At 34.9% G+C, this 21,380-nt stretch overlaps 1 protein-coding gene across 4 annotated transcripts in view; it reads right to left on the bottom strand.

The window, feature by feature from the left end:
* The window catches only part of LOC149082977 (sprouty-related, EVH1 domain-containing protein 2-like), a 69,944-nt gene that overhangs the window by 7,867 nt on the left and 40,697 nt on the right, over nucleotides 1–21,380 (bottom strand). Inside the window, exons 1-4 of one of the 4 annotated variants that reach the window (XM_089236022.1) lie at nucleotides 18,898–19,074; nucleotides 11,289–11,475; nucleotides 8,020–8,188; nucleotides 3,016–3,068 (exon numbers count right to left, since the gene is read on the bottom strand). In XM_089236022.1, the coding sequence (XP_089092148.1) occupies nucleotides 3,016–3,068; nucleotides 8,020–8,188; nucleotides 11,289–11,475; nucleotides 18,898–18,920 (432 nt within the window). In that variant the 5' untranslated portion in view covers nucleotides 18,921–19,074. Of the gene's footprint in view, nucleotides 1–3,015; nucleotides 3,069–8,019; nucleotides 8,189–11,288; nucleotides 11,476–18,897; nucleotides 19,075–21,380 lie in introns of those variants that run through there. The other 3 variants (XM_089236020.1, XM_089236021.1, XM_089236019.1) reach the window with 3 other exon arrangements.

Here is a 21,380-nt window from a genome sequence, read left to right as displayed (position 1 = left end):
CGACAATAAGATAAGCCCAGTGGCAAAGTTCTGGCTTTCATTCATTCAGCTCTTGAGCAAGGTTAGATGAGAAGAGCGCAAAAAAAAAAAAATATATATATATATATATATATATATATATACATTCAGTATAAATACAAAAATATTTTTTTCCAAAAAAAATTTCTCTTCCTAGAAAGCCACACACGTCATAGCAGGGATTTTTGTATCATAGTGGGGGAAATAAAAGTGATGGGCAGTGTCAATTTTCTAGTGGTGGGGTGGGGAAGAGCAATTATTAGCTTGTTTATGTTATCGCAACCTCTAGGTTTGTCATGGATGGTTTGACTGGATTCACAAATTTTTTACAATTTGTGATTATTATAAACGAAATATACTCTTGTGTGGCCGGGGATAGAGTGCAGCATCACAGGGGGTAGGGAAAAATAATAATTTGTCTTTGTCAAAGTTCGTGCCAAAGTTCGAACAGCCACATCAGGACTTAATCCTGGAACAACCACCCAACTTTGATGTGCACACGCAAAGCGTAGCGTAGGCTGTCCATGTCTTCATACGAAAATTTAAACAATTTGTAGTTGATAGGATTCACATTGCTAAAGTTGATAACTCTGGCAGCTTCAGCAAGAAAATTTGGAGTTTTACAAATTTGGAGGCCAATGTTTCGATGCAGGGCTCTGTCTGAGAATATACGAGCGAATCAATTTCATTTTGGGGGCAACTTCTGCAACATGTGCATTGGAAGGCATGAGTAGCAACCTTCCGTGGCTTTTCCTCCATCTGTAGTGAGCGGAATGCATTTTGACAATTGAATTCCCTTTTCAACGAAATAATGATCAATTGCTTCAAATAAACCATTAACAGTCGTACGACCCTTTCAATAGGTGACGAATAAAAATATTTTCCTTGAATTCTCTTTCAAGTATTTAGCAATTATAAGTAGCACAGGCTATTGCGCAATGTCAGTACTTTCGTTGACTTGGATAGAAACAAATACACAACCTTTGACGTGACTTATGACTGTGCTCTCAACATCGTCTGACATGTCATGTATTCTTCAGGGCACCGTATTATTTGACAGAGGTATTAAATTCATTATATGAGCACTTTCCTTTATAAGCATCTTTGATGCACAGCGAAATTAAATTTTCACCAATGGTGTGATTTTTTCCTTGTCTCGCAATACGATAGCTAATGTAGTACGCAGCCTCGGTAACTTTGACAGGATCACTTTTGGCAGATTCAAAATGTTTTTATGTTTACAGGTGCACAGTACTTCATTTAAGTGTTTCAGTCAACTTCTGCACAGATCCAGTTTTTAGCCATTTATCTATAGCATAAATCATGTGAGTAAGTAGGTGCTTGGTAGAAAAGTTGACATAAAAAATTGTGGGAATAACATGCATGCACACACACTTCAATACAAACACCCACAAAGTTAAACACAGTACAAATTAATTAATTCTTTGTTTTTATGCACAGCCTAACATGCATCAACAATCAAGTCTAAAACGCTGAAAAAAAATTAGCTTGTGAATCCAGATCATAGGATCCAGATCATTGGGCATGGCAGGAGGAGAGAAGGCCGATCCTTTCAGTAGATGCAACCCCTCTGTTATAATTTTTTGTAGGGCGCCAATATATTACTACTGACAATATTATAAAAACAATTTTAAAAATTAGATGTTTTTACATGTTTTGTAATTATTTTTTAGATGGGTGGCCACCATTACCATTTTCTTTTAGTGTGCTCCCTAACAGTCTCTCACGTATCCCAGGAGGTATGCACAGTTGGGAACCACTGACACAATTAGAGGAAAAAGAAAGTTTTACTTTTGTGATGGTTTCTTTTCCCTCACACTGAAATTCATTCTTGTGTCGCTTTCACTGTTATGTCGCTATAGAAGTTTTACTTCAACAAAAAATACTCATGAGGCAGGGATTATACTATAGAAGATTGATAGAAGATCGATTACAAAACTTGAAGGGAAAAAAAACCAATAAGCAATAGGTTATATTCGCTCAAATGTAACTTATATGCTTATTGGTTATGTTTTATTAAAAAAAACTTTCCAAAACTTTTATACAAATACAACGCCACAACAGGTAAATTGCCCAACGAGGTGGCTGACTTAAGAACATCATGGATCCCTGAGCCATTTTTTGGAGGCCCTACCTACCTGCTACACCACACATGCACCCCGCCCACCCCCCCTGCGGAACCCCCAACGAATTGGTACATGCGGGAATGTGTGTGTACGCGTAGTGAAACCTGACGTGAAGTTTTTTGTTTCTCTGCAATGCTTGTTATGTGTAGTGCTGCCATCTGCCACCAGTTTTTTTTTCTAACTATGAGTGAAGTGTTATGATTGAATGATTTATCGTTGTAGGACTGTTGCTCTCTGTGGCGAGACTTTTTAACGGGGAGATTGGCTTGCATTTGCGCCTTGAAGTTGGGAACCACAGAAAACCAACTTCAGCCGACCACCACTGTGGGGTTCAAACCCGGATCCTCGCATCGCAAGTCTGTCACTATAACCACTCGACCACCACAGCGGCGGTATTTATAGTGTAATCCCGACCTAAGAGTTAATTAAGCCTTTAACTGGCATAGCAGAAATCCTGAAACCTCCTGTAATATGCCATTTCTTTTTTCTTGAAGCAGGCTTTCTTCAGATTTTTGTAAAGTGGGAGGGGGGGGGGGGGGTAGAAAAATGTGTTCCATGGAGAAATCAGCTCTACATAGTGTCTGGATTTTCATTGCTAAAATTAAGGGCTTTTGAAAGAAAGTGAAATATCTTCTCAATGACTGAGATGGTTAAGAGTCCATTTAGCTAATTGTAACTGATTAATAAAAATACCAGAGAAAAAGTTATTGACTTTGAATTAGCCGCAAGAGCCCAACTTTTAGAGCTGTGACTTTATCATTGGAAATTTTTTAAAATAAAAAAAAAACAATGAATAATAAACTGTAAAACAGATATGTGGTTACACAAAAGCATAATGTTGCAAGCTTACCATAAATACATCATCATCGCCAAGATCTGCTATGCACGGTAAATCACCAGTGCCTATAAAATTACAAAATAATTGATATATTAAAAATAACTTATATTAAAAATATTGATATATTGCACAACTATAAAAATTCAGAAAATTAAAATTCTCTAAAACAAAACCAGCAGAATATTTTAAAACTGAAGAAACTGTTACATGAATTAAGCGTACAATATTAATTAGGGCCTTTTTCATAAATATAAATAAATAAATAAATATATATATATATATATATTGATGACTTCCTTCTGTCTTCTATCAGATGTTTGAAACAAAATTATGAAAATGCTATTTTTTTTTAAATTAAAAAAAAAAATTAGTCTTGATTTTAAATGAAAAACGGTAATTTTCTTGACAATCGCAAATGCTCAGGTTTTTGCACCAATTACTACTGCACTGCAGGACTTGACAAATCCTATACACCACGGAGACTACCATTTGACTGTACATATGCACCCCATACACATTTCCTCTCCAAAATTTATAGCAAATCAAACACATAGGAACGTGTTGTGTGGGTTTAACATATTTATAGTGTCAGAGTTGTGCTCCTTTCGTGTTCTTGATGGTTCTGCCATCCGTGTTGCATATTTTTAAACCAAAGATGGTAAATGCTTGATTTTTCATGTTATGAAAGTATCATGTTGTAAGCTCTCTGCAGAGAGACTTTTCCAAATGAAAGACTGGGTCGAATTCACACTTTAAAGTTAGAAAACCACCACTGTGCTACCAACACAGCTTGAACCTAGATCCCCATGATTCTAGCACAATGGCCAAATGACCTCACAGCGCCACACCAAGGTGACTAAAAAATTGGAATTGGTACCTAAAACTTTCTACATATGGTTGCTAACATGTGAAGGGGGTCTAAACTAAGTCTAAAAGTAGATTATTTTTGGGACATTTTCTCCAAAGAAAATGTGCTTGACTCCTGAATTTTTTTTTGATTTGTCAAGTCCTGCTGCATAACAGTATATATATAGAAAAATTTGACATTTTATTCGTTTTTTTTTCATTGTTAAATTTTAAGTAATAAGATAAAACTTGTATGCTGGAGATAAAGAACAAAATGTCCATTTTTGTCAATATTGGGGAAAATGCTATGAATTTGCAGTACTTTGAAGTTACTAAGTCCTACTAAGATGCCACGTCCTATTTCAATAAATAACAGATATTCACTTTCAAAGACAAACTCCATAGAAAGACATGCTGAAAAAAATCTTTCATGGCTCTCCCGTAAAATTTTCTTCTTGTGACATGGTGCCCTTTACCTACAGCATACAGATTTACATAGTTTCGTGCAGTGATACCTTGGCTAACAAGGATGTTTCGTTCTGGAATCACATATGTGTTCATTAGCGGAAACATAATTTCTCAGTTTTCTATAGAAAATTTTTAATACATTCTAGACGTGGCCCTTATCGTCAAAATTTGAAGAGAAGTTTTTTTTACAAAACCAAGTAGTGCAAGAAAAAAGACAAACTGATTGAAGGCTAAAATGAACTTGAAAATAGAATTAATAGGAATTTACAGGAAAACAAGATACTGAAGATATCTTTATTTTAGTCAACCAAAGCTGTTGTTGCTACAACCCAGCTGAGTTCGTTAGTGTTCCCATCCATTTGTGATTTGGTCAGCCCGTTTCTGTGTCTAAAACATGCAGATGGAAAAGATAAGCTCTTAGTATGTGTCCAGACTATTTAGTTTGATGCTAAGAGTCTTGCACTGAAAGAACATGCTATGAAAACACACAGACTCCTTTTTTTAATTCATTTTCTACTAGCTGAATTTTCCATTTGCAGATCAAATACTCTCAGAAAGAGAATTGAAGTTACATCTGGAAAAACATTCAGAGGTGGACATGTGTTAATAGGGCTCAAATGGTAGTAATTCTGATGATTATTGGCGCTAAAATTTAGCTCATGACGCGACTGTTAGTGCATGCATTTATATCAATGAAAATGTTCCTTAGCCAAAAAAATTTGTAAACCCGAGGTATCACTGCACTTGCTTACGTATGGATGCATTACAGAAAACTTTTTGAGTTGAGTAAAAACACACTGTAATTCTAGAAATACAACTCACCATGTGTAAAAATAAACAGCAGCATGGAAAAAAAATAATGGAAGTTTAATAAAATAGATCCCATTATGTACATTAAGTAGTTTTAAACGTACCTACACACTCTGTGTAACTCTTTATAAACCTTTATACTAGACATGCATGGTGAATAAAAAGTGCTTTATCCTGGAATAACTTGCGAACCATACTTCCAATTGGAGAAAGTATCTAAAAACATGCAGACCTGAAATAAGTCATTTATATTGTAAGGGGATGCATAGTTATCAATTATTACATGTGTGGCTTGAACTGGGTTCTTTCCTTTCGTGATGAGAAAAATTAGTTTTTCTATTCACCTTAAATACCAAATATATTGAGTTTATCTATATAATCCACTGTTCAAAATGGGGGAAAATACTTCCATTGTTCATGCATTCTTCCGAAACATATTTCACAATTAAGGGGTTAAAGTAAAAACTTTTTATTTAGCTACCCTGTCCTAAAAAACCCAATTAGAAAGAAGTATTATGTCTCTCCTGAGCCCAAAAAAAAAAAAAAAAAATTCCATGTAAAATGTAGGAATGAACAGGATATGAAACAAGGAATAAGCTTGTCCGTCATTTTATGTGATTCTTATCTTCATTTACAGCTATTTCCGAATTCAAATATCTCAACACACAAATACCACACTTAAAAACATTAAATTTTTTGGGGGCTCAGGAGACAGCGACTGTAATAAAAGTTATTTTTATTTAAATAACTATAAAACCCCTTCCAATATGAATGATGTATCTGAGGTCCACACATTATTTGCATACTTTTCCAAATTAGAAGTACGCTCCTAGGATCAACTGTTTGCGAGTTATTCCAAGATAAATAGACTTCATAAGCACCCTGTATGCACAGTGGAACTTTGGTTTATGAGTAATTTGCAAGATGATCAAATTTTTGATTTGATTCACAAGCAATGCTTTGCAAGACAAGCAAAAAAAAAAAAAAAAAAAAAAAACAACATTTTGATTTGATAAAAGAAACATTTTTATTTTTCTCAATATAAGTACAGTAGTACATTTATAGCAAAGACTCCTAGATGAGCACTAGCATTTATGAAGTTTTTGTATTCACCTTGTCTATAGAGCATCATGGGATCACAACGGAAAAGCCAACAATTTGCTTTTTCTAATTGCGGCAAGGTCATCTTACCAAGTTGGGAGGGGTGGGGGAGAGGGGACAAGTTGAAACATTTTTGAGTTATTTTTTCATTATTTTAATGAAAGACTAAATTGAAAATTATATCGTATGCATAGACTATTATGTGTATTCATGAAAAGCTTCAATAGTTTAAGGGCCTTTGTTCGATTTGAGCCTCGTTAGGTAATACACAATTGACTACAAGAATGGCATAGCAAAGCCTGTGACAGGCTGTCAAAGGACACATTCACAGAATAAATTGTGCCATAAAAAACATGTACTAAATTTGATTACACGACAAATTAACAATAAAATTCAGGCATTTGCGCCTTTCACTTCCACTGCAGAAGCCAGATGGCAGCACTTTTTGAACATGAAACACACATAACCCTGACTTCATAAATATGCTACTTTACCGCACACCAACTCCGGTTATATATATCACCATACCGCAATTTCCAACCAGAGGAGTTGAGTGGGAAATGAAGGCTCCATCCATATGTGGTCACCCCAGTCTCTGTAGGTAATGAACTTGCTTCTAACGTTGTATGCCTGGATTCGAACCCATGGACCTTAATGGTAACCTTCATTAGTGGAAGACGAGAATCTTACCACGGCACCACTCGGGCACCTCATAAATATGCTAGGGCAAATAGAACATTTCCAGGCACAGATCAATTTGTTAGAAGTTCCCTAGTGGAATATTTACAAGGTCAATTGACAGATTAATGACAGAAGTGAGTTCGGTCACATCACATTAACTTAACTGGTCCGGTGAGCATGCAAATGAGTTATTTTTATTGGTATATAATTGGTGTAAAACAGTACAAATATTTAAATTAATTTCAGAAGTTGAAATATATATGGACCTGTGCGCATGAGAAACTGTTGTATTTTTTCTTAATGCGACTGTTTGAGGGTCACGTGTTCACAAAGTGCTGCCACTTATCTTTCAAATATGTTTGCGAGAAACTGGAAGGTGTTCTCTCTCTCTCTCTCTCTCACACACACACAGTGAAATCTATAAGAACAGAATGTCAAGAGATGGAAATAATATTTTATTTTAGGCAGATTTCTGTTTTATAAAGGTGCACATCAAAGCACCTGCCACATACACTATGTTTAATTTCCTTCAAGACAGGTTTCCATCTCACACAATGCCTATCTTAAATAGGTTTCACTGTACATGAACTTAAATGCTTTTGGCTTTACCAAAAACTAGAATTAAAGAGGTTGATTAAATCTAGCATGCAAAACATTCAATGTAATGTGCAACAATAAAATATATTCTCATATGTACGGTGGTAATCAATTATAAAAAAAAACTTGCGTATAAGGCAAATCAGAAATTTAAACTATCTATTTCATATTAGTGTCTTATTTTACACTAAGATATTAAAAAAAAACTATCACACAAAGTCTGTAAAAGCCTTAAAGCAGGATCTTTGTCACTGTTCTGAAACTTGCTCTCAACTGACTGAGAATTTTCTGTGGCAAAAATTCCTGTGATAGCATTTTTCACACAGACAAGTTTTTTCTTAGAATTTGTACAGGCACTATTCTGTGATGTACCTCACAATTTTTGGCATGTTCTGCTTCTGGACATAGGAGGAAATTTGATGGAAGATGTTTCTGACAAAACCTTTGAACTTTCATGACACTTTAACCTAATAAAATTCCCAATGCAAATTACATAAAGACTTCCAAACATACCGTCAAGTAGGTCTTCAATAGCCATCCTAACCCCTTTATCGAAAGCTCTGGCATCTGCTGCAGTCTGAAAAGTCAGACCAAACTTTTTATCACCCGTTTTCCAATGATGAAAGGTTGGCATCACTTTGTAGTAGTGAAAGTCTTTTTTTATGGCACAGCTCAAAACAACCTGGAAGATATTCAGAGAATGGGGAAAAAAATTCTAATGGTTATTCATTACTATTATTAACACAAAAATTATGTTCATAACTCCCCAAAGTGGGCGAATATTGCTTTACCCACTCTGGCTAATACACCAGGGCTTGACAAATAAAAAAAAATATTTAGGTGCCTGCAAAATTTCTTAGGAGTAAAGTATGGCATTCTCCACAAGAAAAATGATTCTGAATAATCAAGGAAGCAGATATTTTCTGAATATTATGCAGAGGTGAACTCAGAAAGAAAAGTCATCTGCTGTGACTCAAACCCAGGCCCTCTCGCAAACTGGGCAAGCATTAAACCATCTACATCACTGGAGACATGATCTTGCCTTCCTTATTTCATGCACTGTGGCATGAGGCTCTGAAGAAGGGGCATTGGTAGCCCCTTTTAACTTCAGCAAATAGCCCTCAGGTGGTACAGTAGAGAGAGACAACTTTTCCTTAGCCTAATATATCAAGGAAACATATTTCCTTCCAGAGTTCACATAATATCCAGAAAATATGTTTCCTTATACATTGGGTTGAGAAAAAGCTGTTGGTCCTAAATAATGTTTTCTCTTACTTTTCCCATGTTAAAAAAATAGCATAATGAAATCAGAAAATTTTGTGTCATCGTTAGACTCCAATTTAGAAATTTACTAAAAATTTTCTAAATGTGGTTGCTAAATTGAAGTGCCAATACAAATTATCTAGTCGCTTTGGCGACCTGGCACCTAGGATTTGTCCAGCCCTGTAATACACATTAATGTCATGGTTTTCAGTTACCAGAAGTATTATTAATAGTGGTCTACAAATGGTTACATAAGCATTAAACAAAGACACTCATAAATTACAAAAAGGCAAGAGGAAAATTTTTGGGAACCACAAATGAAACCCCTTAACACTTTCGGGTCTGAGCTATTTCGACTGTTTGTTCCTGTGGACTGAGGGTTTTTGGCACTTTTCATGATTTTTTAAAAAATAATTAGAATATATACATCTCAACAGTTTTTTTAGCTAAAAATTTCATAAAATATAGCAATTCATATATAGCAATTATTAAAAGGTACTAATGATTAATATTTAATGAGAAATAATTAAAAAATTATGTTTTAGAGTTTTAAAAAGTTCAGCATAAGAAAACAATTTTTAACATAAAATTTCAAATAATTCTGTATAAAAACTTATATAAATGTTGTACACATATCTAAAAGTAGTTTCTATTTAAAAAAATCATCATGCCATCAACACACATGGCTACCTTACCTAGGAAGACAAATGTGTTTCAACTATACTTACTACTACATCATTTCATAAAGCTACAACAGTTGGCTCTGCTGTCATCTATATACATATATTTTTTTGGAACTAAAAGATTTATAGATTATGTTTAAAAACACTGGGAACGTATATATTCAGCCATTTTATAGCTGCTAGAGTTGAAAGTTGAGTCAGAGTCTGACTCTGGCTTAGTTCCCTTGAACGAAAACGACATCCCGAGTCAGGCTCGGGCTTAGACCCGAAAGTGTTAACCCTTTTACAGAGGCATTTCGCAACAAATTTGGACGGCATGATTGTTGAGGTACTAGTGATTAAATCTCAAAACCTTGCACCATTTTAAAAATTTGATAAATGAATGGAGAAAAGATAAGGGCGGCAGGTTTTCCTTTCTTCCACCCAAGCCACTTTTTCCTATGTATTGTAAGGGTATGAACCCTTACAGTGGGTGGAGAGGACCCACATCATTTAAATAAGTACTTCAAAAAAAAATTGTTATTTATTGAATAATTCTCCCCCTAAGTATCACAAATCAGGTCATTTGGTGTCGGCCCAAGATCATCAGACATTGTGGTGCACATCGATCTGGTGCAATCAGCAAACATTGCTCTCGAGACGTTCAACTGACGTTTGTGGTGAGGTGATGCCATCCCCACTGCTGCTACTGCATCACAACTCCACAGTAACGAAAGAAATCCAGAATATATACAAGTTAGCAATGTGATCGATGGCACGATTGTAATCTTTTCAGTTCTCTCTCTTAAAGGCAACGATGTGAAAGATATAGTGTCTTTGCACTTTTAATTCTGATTCACTTGAATTCACCCATACTTCACCACTCACTGGTTAACTTCATCTAAGGAGTTAGAATGTCTCTGTAGTCCTCTATGTTCCTGAACTCCTGCAAGGCTGCTTCGCTGCATCATGTAAGGCTTACGGAGATAAAAGAATGGATAAGTTGACTTCTATATCCAGCTAAGATGAACTGACTCCCAGTTAACGGAAAGATGAACCGAAGACTTAGTGATTTCAATTTTTGCCGAAATTTGCAAAATTTCTAAATCAAAATTTTAATTATATGTAAATTAAATCTAAAAATTAAAAGTTCCAATTCTAAACTCTTGTGTTTGCTTGCGATGCTCATTTTTTTTTTTATCCCAGTTGTAACAAACGTCACAATATATATGCACAGTAGACTCTCAATAATCCAACCACGAGCTAGTCTTACCCGTCCAGTAATCTGGCATTTGTTGAGCAGAGAAGAGGAAAACACGTCCCTGAATGTCTTTTAGCAGAAGTTTGTATAATTTAGCATACATACCACTTGTATTGCAATGTAATGCAATTCTAAGCTTCCTACTACAAAGTGTTAAAATTTGATCTTTGAGCAATTTCAGAATTTCGACAATTTGTGGAAAAAATAACAGTTTGACATTTTTGAGTCCCTCTACAGCCTGTCTAGCCTACAAGAAAATCCAGGCCTGTAAATTGGGCTTTTCTAATTGATTTTCAGTAATCTGGCACACCCTGGTCTAAAATGTGTAAGATTAGTGAGTCTACTGTAATTTTTGTACTTGTAAAACTGTAGCAAGGGAGAGAAAAGTAATAATACTGTGGTAAAGGTTAAGGAAAAAAACCATTCCCATTCATATGGTTACTAATGATCATCTCAATGATAAATAGAGCTGAAATCTACTTTTCCATCTATTCTAGGCTGATATCGCATTCCTGTATGAAATTCTGAGACAATGAACTTAAAGAATAGATAAAATATTGTAAATTTATAAACCATACATCTGATTATTGACTTACGCTTTGATCCGCATTCCTCTTGCCATAAATAACATATTCACTCTTGCCATCATCTTCGGTAGACACAGATGATGAAGTTTTACAAACAGAAACGTGACTCAATCCACCGGCGCCCATCGGAACCCAACCACCAGTTGAGTCATCCCTGGTCATTACCTGGGCACGTACCCGCACCAGGTAATTACCACTATTGAAAAGAAAAAAATAAAATATATATATATATATATATATATATATATATATATATATATATATATATATATATTAAGATTTGTCAATCACTTGGTTACAGGGTTGGGACATTACAGTAATTCTTCACTGGTAAAGCTTTAATGACTAATCAAGTCTATCTATTCCAGGGCTTTGCAAAGCTGAAAAAAATTTAGGCGATAAGCATATTTAAATTTAAAAAAAAGTATGAAATAATATTTTTTTTACTTTTTTGGGACTTGGTGGCCCTCATTCCATATTGATAGACATGCTACGCCGATATAAATTGAACAAATTAAGTGCTGTCCTCAGACCTAAATTTAATGATCATACATTGAAAATGATTTTTTATTTGCCATTCAATCTGGTGTCTGTCCAGCTCTGGATTAGATAAACTGAAGAGCCAAAAAAACTAGTACAGGCATGCGTATGCAAATAAAGAGATATGGAACCAATCAGAGTACGGCGCTGCGGTCGGCAACGCCTATATAACACAACAAGTGTCTGGCATAGTTGTTAGATCGGTTACTGCTGCTACAATGTCAGGTTATCGAGATTTAAGTGAGTTTGAACGTGGTGATATAGTCGGCGTACGAGAGATGGGGCATAGCATCTCCGAGGTAGTGATGAAATTTGGATTTTCACGTACGACCATTTCACGAGTGTATCGTGAATCCGGTAAAAAATTAAATCTACTACATCGCTGCGGCCGGAAAAAGATCATGCAAGAATGGGACCAACGACGACTGACGAGAATCATTAAACCTGACAGACGTGCAACTTTTCAGTCAGTCAAAGTAAAATGATAATGCAATTAGCATGTCACAATTTCATAATTCATGGACACATCACAAAAATATGAAGTCATTTAAACAAACAACTACAACTTACACAAGAAATGTTAAATATGCTGTCCAATGTGTTCTGGATGTGAGGTGGAAATACAAAAATGCTTGTTTAAAAACAGATCAGATTATGTCATGTTAATGATGTGGATGTGCTTTCAATTCACCAAAGTTTGCAATCCGATCACTGCACATAACATACATTTAGGGGGTATTCCCAAAGTCAAAAGTTGCAAGAGTTATAGTCAGGATTGGGTTTTTGACATGACAAGCGTCAAAAACTGTCGAAAACCGTCAAAAACCTAAATGAATGCCTTTTGATAATGTTCTGAACACAATAGGAATATAACATGATGAAAACCTTACTTTTTTGTATATTACAATGTTTTATTTTTAAACATTAATTTATTACAATAATTAAAACAAAATATTAATTATAATTTGCAATTTTGAATTTTTCAACAAAAAGTCTAGAAAATATAAAATATAGTTTTGTGGTTCATTTTATCTAAGCTACTGATTACCCGTGTTCAATTTGCTAAGTGGAATACAGCTGCTTATTCAAAATATGCATGATAGGGGTATCACAGAGTTAGGTTTGACTTCAGAACATAGGTGGAGATAGACTTGGAAGTCTGGGGGGCACGGCCATTACTGCTGGGGAGGGGGGGGCACAATGATGTCAATTCTTATATACATATATACATTAGAACAGTCGACTCAACCTTTGACGCTGGGGGCAATGCCCCCTCACCCCCCCCCCCTACCTCTGCCCCTGCTTCAGAAACTAAAAATCAGTGTTAAAACAGTAAAAAACTTAGTCTAACTAAATAAAAAAACACTTGCTTTTATGTAGGTTAAAGGGTTTTATATTCGGAATTATAATTACCGAGAATCTATTTTGATATACTTTAAATTTTCTGATCTGTCTAAAATTTTATTCCATGTAAAAATTCTCTCACAGAATCTGTTATATAATATACTAATTAAACACATTTATTTTCATCTAAAAATTTCTTAGAGCTCAGTGTGTATTAATTCACAGAGTTTTAAAGAGTATTTTCAACCAAAGAAGAGCTGATAGGACTTGATACCCAAAACACTTTTTTTGCACATTTAAAATTAAATACAGCTTCAACTGGAAAACCATTGCACATTATAAATGCTATTAAATATACCATATCATAGTGCAGAAGTAAGAATAACTAGGTTTGACTAAGGATAAGTTACAGGAGTTTCTTAAGCGTCAAGTACAAGCTAGCATTTCCAAATTAAATATATTAAATATATTTCAATGTATCTCAGTGATTATCTAGATAATTTAATAACAGAAATCATCATTACATATATGATGTAATAAACTTTTTTAAACACTTATCTGCTGTAAAAAGAGTACATCAGATGGTTTATATCAAAGCTCATATATAAGCAGTTGCAGAAATTTTGGAATGTCAAATCATTCCATGGTTTTCCTTTCAGTATTTAACCTATGCTATGCTTTATTCAAATTGTATATTTTATAAGAAAAAAACATATATTTTTTTGTTCAAAATAAATGTGAATTGAGAAACCTGCACCCTACATGATACTTAGTCACCAACAGGAATTTACTTTAAAGGGTGGGAACCTTCATAAATAAAAGCTAAAAACACTCTACAAGAATATCCACGAAGTTAATTCAGGCTCAACGACCTTCCATACTACATAAGTACAGATTTTTGTTTGTATCTCTTGCTTGTAGTTCATAAGTTTATACATTAATGCTGAATTAAATTTGAGAAATCAGGTGAAAAATATGTAGGCCTATTCTTGATGATTGACAAGATTTGTTTCAATTAATATGAAGTTAGTTAACCCCTCGACTGCCGAATCAATCATACACGATCAGTTCCCTGGTGCTACCCTTTTTTTAATCCCACAGAGTTATTCTCCCGAAAGGATCCTTTCACTTTTCTTAGGCTTAGTTTTGTTCTGCACTGGAGTAAGCTATAAGGTTTTGGAGACCATACCTGCAGAGGGACATGATTAGGGGTTGCAGAGAAGAGCTATGTGTGCTGTTGTTGGCACACACGAGGCATGAGCTATGAAGAAAGATATGATTTCTTGAGTATGTTTATATTGAAAGAACGCAGGTGTTATGGCAGGCATATTCAACCCGTTGCTCACTATGGTGCTCCCTGATGCATCCAGTGCTCTCAATACTTGTGTCCGATTTTGTGCTTGCAAGCACTTGGTCAAAAGTGCAATTAAATACCTTGCACAAATTGCATTCAAGGATTGAAACCAATCTTGATTTCATGGATTTGTACTTCAAACTTGTTATAAGGGTGCTCTTCTTTTGATGATGGGTACAGGCAGTGCTTGCTCCCCAGAGCTGCAACTGGGAGGAGCAGGAAGGTATCGTGCCTCGGGCGCCACACATTTCACTCCTTAACCATTCTTTCAATATTATAAGGGGGATGCCAAAATGTGTGCTTGCCCCAGTTGACCAAGCATCTAGTTGTGACCCTGGTGTTCGCGACTTGAAAAAGGTTGAAGAACTCTGTGTAAGGGGACATGGTTGAAGTGTTTAAAATTTTTAACAGAACGGATAGGATGGACCACAAGTTATTAATTCATTGTCAATCAACTGTTTCGACAAGGGGACACTAGCATCGTAAGTTCAGTAAGGGACAATTTCAGTTTGTGGTGTGACAGGGAGTTATTCTCTAATATGGTTGTGAATAAATGGAATAGTTTAACTCCTGGGAGTTGTGAATACTAACACAATTGACATGTCTAAAAAGAACCATGATATAGGCCTACATAGTGGGATAAATTGCGAAGTTATCCATATTTAGAATAAGACAACCAGTCTTTTTTATAGGCAGTGTATATACAGTAAAACCTTGATATAATGTCATTCTGCGGCCCAATAAAAAATATCGTAGTACAGGGATTATTATTAGAGCCCAGAAATTCAGGCACTAAAAATATTCAGAGAAGTGCTTTTTTTAAAGCTCATAGCTTTCGTAACGATGGATGAAGATACCCAAGAGGAAAAAAAAGAATACACAACATATGTAAATCATCGAGAAGAAATATAAGATTTCTCTATTTCTCCTCTAAGTTGTAAATATCGATTATATGATATTTTAATCAAAGTTAAAGAGGAGATGAATTATGTAAGCCGAAAATACGGGAGAAGATTCTTGGCATTCGTAGGAAATTCTAAGGGTTAAAAATTAAATAATAAAAATTCATTAAACATAAAAATTATTTCCAAATTTTCAAAATTATTATTATTATTTTGTAATTTAATCTATAGAGATGATATCTTTATGTTAAATACAGTATTTGATCATGTATTTTTACAACAGATGGCAGCAAATTCATTCTGGATGAGAGAAATATTCGAAACCCCCGCCCCTCCAGTTTTTAATATATAAATCCTCCACACCTGATACATATATTTGAATCTTCAATTTTCAACTCCTGACATCACGTCGTCAGAATATTCCATAGCTTTCTCCACCATCGAATAATTTTTAGCTTGTTTGTTAAAGTAATTTTCATTTCTATAGTTCAATAAACATTTATGGCGAAGATATTTTTCAACAAACTTGAAGGTTGTGTCCTCTGGCCACCTCACCATCCAATATTTCAGCGGAATTCTAGCAAAACTTTAGGAGACGACGGAGCATGAACAGGTTCAAGCTTGAGATCAAAATAAACCCCTCAGTGAGAGAACAAAAAGACCCCTCCAAGAGTGGCAGGTCACGCCCACTGGAGCATGCGCATAGGTCTACTTAACCGGAAAAAATAGAACCATTTGTATTCACTTACCAACTACATCACTTGTGCCCTTGCCACCTAAAGCCGTGTAAACGGCCCTTATTGTTTGCATACATTGTATCGTACTTGGCAACTTAAAATTAAGTTACCAACTAAAGCACTTGCCTCATGTAAACGGGCCTTTAATTCAAGACACATTTTCGAGGAAGATCAATTCAAAAATAGCTTCAAAACAACAATTAACATAAGTACAGTAAAACCGCTCTTTTGCCGACACCAGTAGGATAAAAAAATCTGCCTGTAAAATAAGGGTGACCATTAATCAGGGGTTTGAAATACATACTTTTATTGTACAAGGGGAAATTATTTGACTAAGAGAGGGAAGCTGCCCGCTAAGAAGGGTTTTGTCGCATATTCAACACTGAAGGACCAGACACATCCCACTTCACATCTCAGAGAGCTATCAAAATGTTCCAGAAGGATGGGTACGTCCAGAAATTTTACTAAATATCACATACATGCAGAAACTTTTCCTTCCATCACACTCAAATTAAAGCTCAAATCAAGTTTTCAATGCCTTGAAACATTTCCCTGTTTAGTACGACTTATTTTCATGGTCCCAGTATTTTATTCGATAGCATCGGGCATGTGCTTGAGGAAAAAAAACATGCCTGGTCAAAATATTTTAAATGTAAACGTTCTGGACATGTCGAAAAATAGATTTATCCAGCCCTGTACTAGATTGTTCATTGCGTACATAAACAAAACACTACTACTTAACCCTTAACCATACATGTACTTCATACACATTCGTCAGCAGAACTTTGATTGAACTGAAACATGCAGAAATGTGTGTCCTGAGTGTATGTGTGACCCTTAACGTATTAACATTTTGAGAGTCACTTTTTTTCTTTTTGTATTTGTGTGTGTTCTTACTGGTGCAGCCATCAATCTTTCATATTTTGAAGTGAAGATGGTAAGTAGTTAAATTTTTACATCCCGTTGTAGGTCTACTATTACTATACCAGACATGCACTTCATACACAATTCTTTGAAGAACTTCAAATGAATTGGTACATGCTGGAATGTTTGTGTACATGTTGTGAACCTGACATAAGTTTGTTTCTTTGTAATGCTTGTTACTTGTAGTGCCACCATCTGCCACCAGTTTTGCTAACTATGAGCAAAGTGTAATGAATTAATAATTGTATCATTGTAGGCCTGTTGCTCTCTGTGACAAGAGTTTTTAACAGAGAGATCAGCCCGCATTTGCACCTCAAAGTTGGGAACCACAGAAAACCAACTTCAGCCGATGGTCACTGTGGCAATTATGGGGTTTGAACCCAGGTACTTGCGAACGTTGTAGGTTTGCCCGCTCTCTGCAGAGAAAATTTTTTGAATGGGAGTCCCGCTTACATTTTTGCCTCGAAAAAACCAACTTCGGTCAACCACCAGTGCTGTGAACAAGGTTCAAACCTGGATCTTCAGGAAGAGTTACGAGAGTACAGCATGATGACCACACAATTGCATAGTGGCTATTATACAGGCAAAACACTACTACTAAATCAGACATGCACCTCGTTCATATTCCTCTGCGGAACTTCTAACAAATTGGTACACGTTGGAATGTGCGTGTACGTATGGTGAACCTTCCATGAAGTTTCACCTGCGTAATGCTTGTTATGTGTAGTGCTGCCACCATCAATTTTTTTTAAACTACGAGTTTTTCTCAACTCATATTGAGTGAAGTATAATGAATGAATAATTGTAGCGTTGTAGACCTGTTGCTCTCTGCGGCGAGACTTTTTAACGTGGAGATCGGCTCGCACTCGCGCCTAGAAGTTGGTAACCGCAGAAAACCAACTTTAGCGATGGGGTCTGAACCCAGATCCTCACAATACAAGTCCATCACTACGACCACTCGGCCACCACAGCAGCTACAGGCAAAACACAACAAAACTTGTATTTTCGACAAAGATCAGTTCATCAAACAAATATTTTTATAATCTCTGCGATTCACATAAATACAGAAACGTTTCCTTGGACTTGCATTACATTGTAAAACTTTAAAAACGCAATCAACGAGCATATCGGAAAACATTCAAAACATTCGAGCGAATGTAACCAACAGGCTTATTGATTGATTTCCCCCCCCCCCTCTTCAAATCTTGTAAAATAGTGTAATCTCGGCCACACACACACACCATACTCAAATTCCACATAATTTAGCAAAACATAAAATTTCCAATATTTTAAGAGCCACAGGTAAAATGTTTCTCAATACACAATTCTCAATAAGTATCTAAAAATAAATTCTAAAATAAAATCAAATTAAATATTTGATTATCCGAGCACAGTATATTAACAGTGCGTGAAAACCAAGGACTAGGTTCATTCATAAGCCTTCGTCCATTGACAAAAAAAAAAAAAAAAACACCTAAGTTGACCTCAATAACATGACGACCTTCGATGCCACAGAATAAAATCCACTATCGGGAAAAGAATTATAAATTTATTATTATTTTTTCCTCAAAACACATTATATAATCAGGATGAAAGCCACACTTTAATTCTTCCCCGTTTAAAAAAATCACAAAATAACAACACGCATCCGTTTTCACACACACACTTAAGCCTATCCGGAAAAAAAGCGATTCAATGAGAAACGTTTTTCCTCTCTTCCAACATTTAACGAAGTAGTAGAAAAAAAAAAAAAAAAGAAACACCCCGCACACACCGTGTATAAAATAAAAATCGATATTACAACAAAATGAACTTACTCTTCTGTGCTACCGTCCATCATTTTCTAGAACATTCGAGAACATCTTAATACGTCGAAACAATATTAAACCGAACACCAAACGAGATCCAAAATTTTCCTATCATAACTTTCCGAAGCACAATCAAAACAGCAGTCAACCATGAAAATTTTCGGACGGCAACACAGGAAATGGACCGGCTCGCTACCCTCCTCTGCTGGAAACCATCCGCGCAAAGATATAGTGCGCGGAAACATCGAGCTATCCGCGAGTTCCTTTACGTTTACAAAATACAAAAATATCTTATTTTGATATAATGAATTACAAAAACGATAAAAATTACATATATTAGTTGTTTTCTTTATTTTATATATATCGATTACCTATCACATTAATCGCGGAAGGTTTTTTTATGATAATTACCGCACGCTCTCTCTACAGGGCTAAAAAAGCATGAATGAGACCGCGATTTTTTTATTTTATTTTATTTTATTATTATTATTACTTTTTTTTTTTTTTTTACTCTGACACAAGGTTATTTCTTCTTCTCACAGCTTTTTTTAGACCTCATTTTTACGTTCTTTGAGAAGAAGCCGTGAGTGTGTATGTGTAAGTGTGTATCTCTCTATGATGGTTTGAGAACCTGCTGTCAGTTTTTTTTTTTTTTTTTTTCCACGTCAGAGAGTTTTTTACGCCGTCTATTTTTGTTCAATTACTTTTAATTCGTCTCGAAAAATGTGTAACCAAAAACTCTTAACACCAAGAAAAGCTTCGCAGGTTTTAAAGCCTGATATATATTTCCCCTCCCTTTCTCGGTTTTTTCCATGAATGAATGTTTATTAGTTTCCCAACATACTGGTTTTCTACTGAATTTTTCAATGGAAATGTTCGAGCCTGCTTTTACTGAGTTGTACATCTTGACCGGGGCAGCCCTTACCAGACGCAGGGCCCTCCCGGTGAGACATTAATAGCGGGGGGCTAGAGCCGTCCTTTTTCACGGTGGATCCTGTGTGCTTATAACGTTTTTCATAAAACTATCATGGGGAATATGTTGTGAGCGGGAGAAAGATTTAAAAACGGGAAATGTTTATAAGAATTATACAGTTGCAACCACGAAAATGAGTCGTATTTAGCTGGAAAGCGCTATAAGTGGGAAAGTTATAAGCGGGATCGATTGTGTTCTGTGGGGAGGAGAATCAAAAATTCAGAAAAATAAAGAACAAATGAAAGAATAATTCTAGCAAAGACAAAAATTCAGAATAAATGAAAGAAATAATTTCAGAATCTATGAAAATTCAGAATAAATGAAAGAAATAATTTGAACAATTTAAATAATTCAGAATTCCATAACTTATGAAAATTCAAAATAAATGAAAGAAATAATTTGAACAATTTAAATAATTCAGACTTCCAGAACTGATGAAAATTCAGAATAAATGAAAAAAAAATAATTTGAACACTTTAAATAATTCAGACTTCCAGAACTGATGAAAATTCAGAATAAATGAAAAAAAAAATAATTTGAACACTTTAAATAATTCAGACTTCCAGAACTGATGAAAATTCAGAATAAATGAAAAAAAAATAATTTGAACACTTTAAATAATTCAGACTTCCAGAACTGATGAAAATTCAGAATAAATGAAAGAAATAATTTCAAAATTAATGAAAATTTTCAGAATAAATGAAATGAATAATTTCAGACTCGATTAAAATTCAGAATAAAAGAAAAAGAAATAATTTGAACAATTTAAATAATTCAGAATTCCAGAACTGATGAAAATTCACAATTCTAAAAATGGTGAAAGTTCAGAATTCCAGGATGGATAAAAATTCTAATATTTATTAAAAAAGCAAAAAATAATTTCAGAATTGGTGGAAATTCAAAATTTCTGAAAGAAACAATTCCGGAATAATTTTTTTGTAAAAGAAAATGCAGAATCCCAGAGTTGATGAAAATTCAGAATTTATAAAAGAAATTATTGTTATAATAAGTGCGGGCGACTGCATCTGCCGCACACCCCCCTTCCCCCTAAAGGGCAGCTCTGATCTTGACATATACCATATATTGACGTTGATCTTGCCAGTTTTCGAAGTGTTTCGTCGCAAACGTTTCAAAGAAGAAAAATAATTCTATTTTTCTAAATGTGATACTGAAATTTTCAATGTTTTCTATTTAGAAATTGCTCTTATTTTGGCCGAAATTGATCGGTATTATGTTTCAACATTATGCCAAAAATATGTCTGTAAAATACAGAAATCATGTCTGTGCCTATTAAGTCATATTGAAAATACGAAAAGAAATATTTGAGCTGGTGAAAAAAAAAATCTGGCAAGAATATTGGCGATGAAAAGAGAAAGTCATTGATGATTGTTCAAAATTAGTTTCTCATTTAAATAGTAAAATTTGACAAATTAGCGAAAACCATCGAAAGCAAAATTTAAAGTCGCTATGCATTTACATGGTATAACTAAAAACTCTCAACACCAAGAGAAGCTTTGGC

This window comes from Pholcus phalangioides, unplaced genomic scaffold, assembly GCF_987345545.1.
Source record: "Pholcus phalangioides strain wild (caught in Gottingen) unplaced genomic scaffold, Ppha-v1.0 ptg000009l_1, whole genome shotgun sequence".
Classification (NCBI taxonomy): Eukaryota; Metazoa; Arthropoda; class Arachnida; order Araneae; family Pholcidae; genus Pholcus; species Pholcus phalangioides.
The sequence above is the reverse complement of the archived record's forward strand: the minus strand, read 5'-3'. Positions and strand labels throughout refer to the sequence as shown.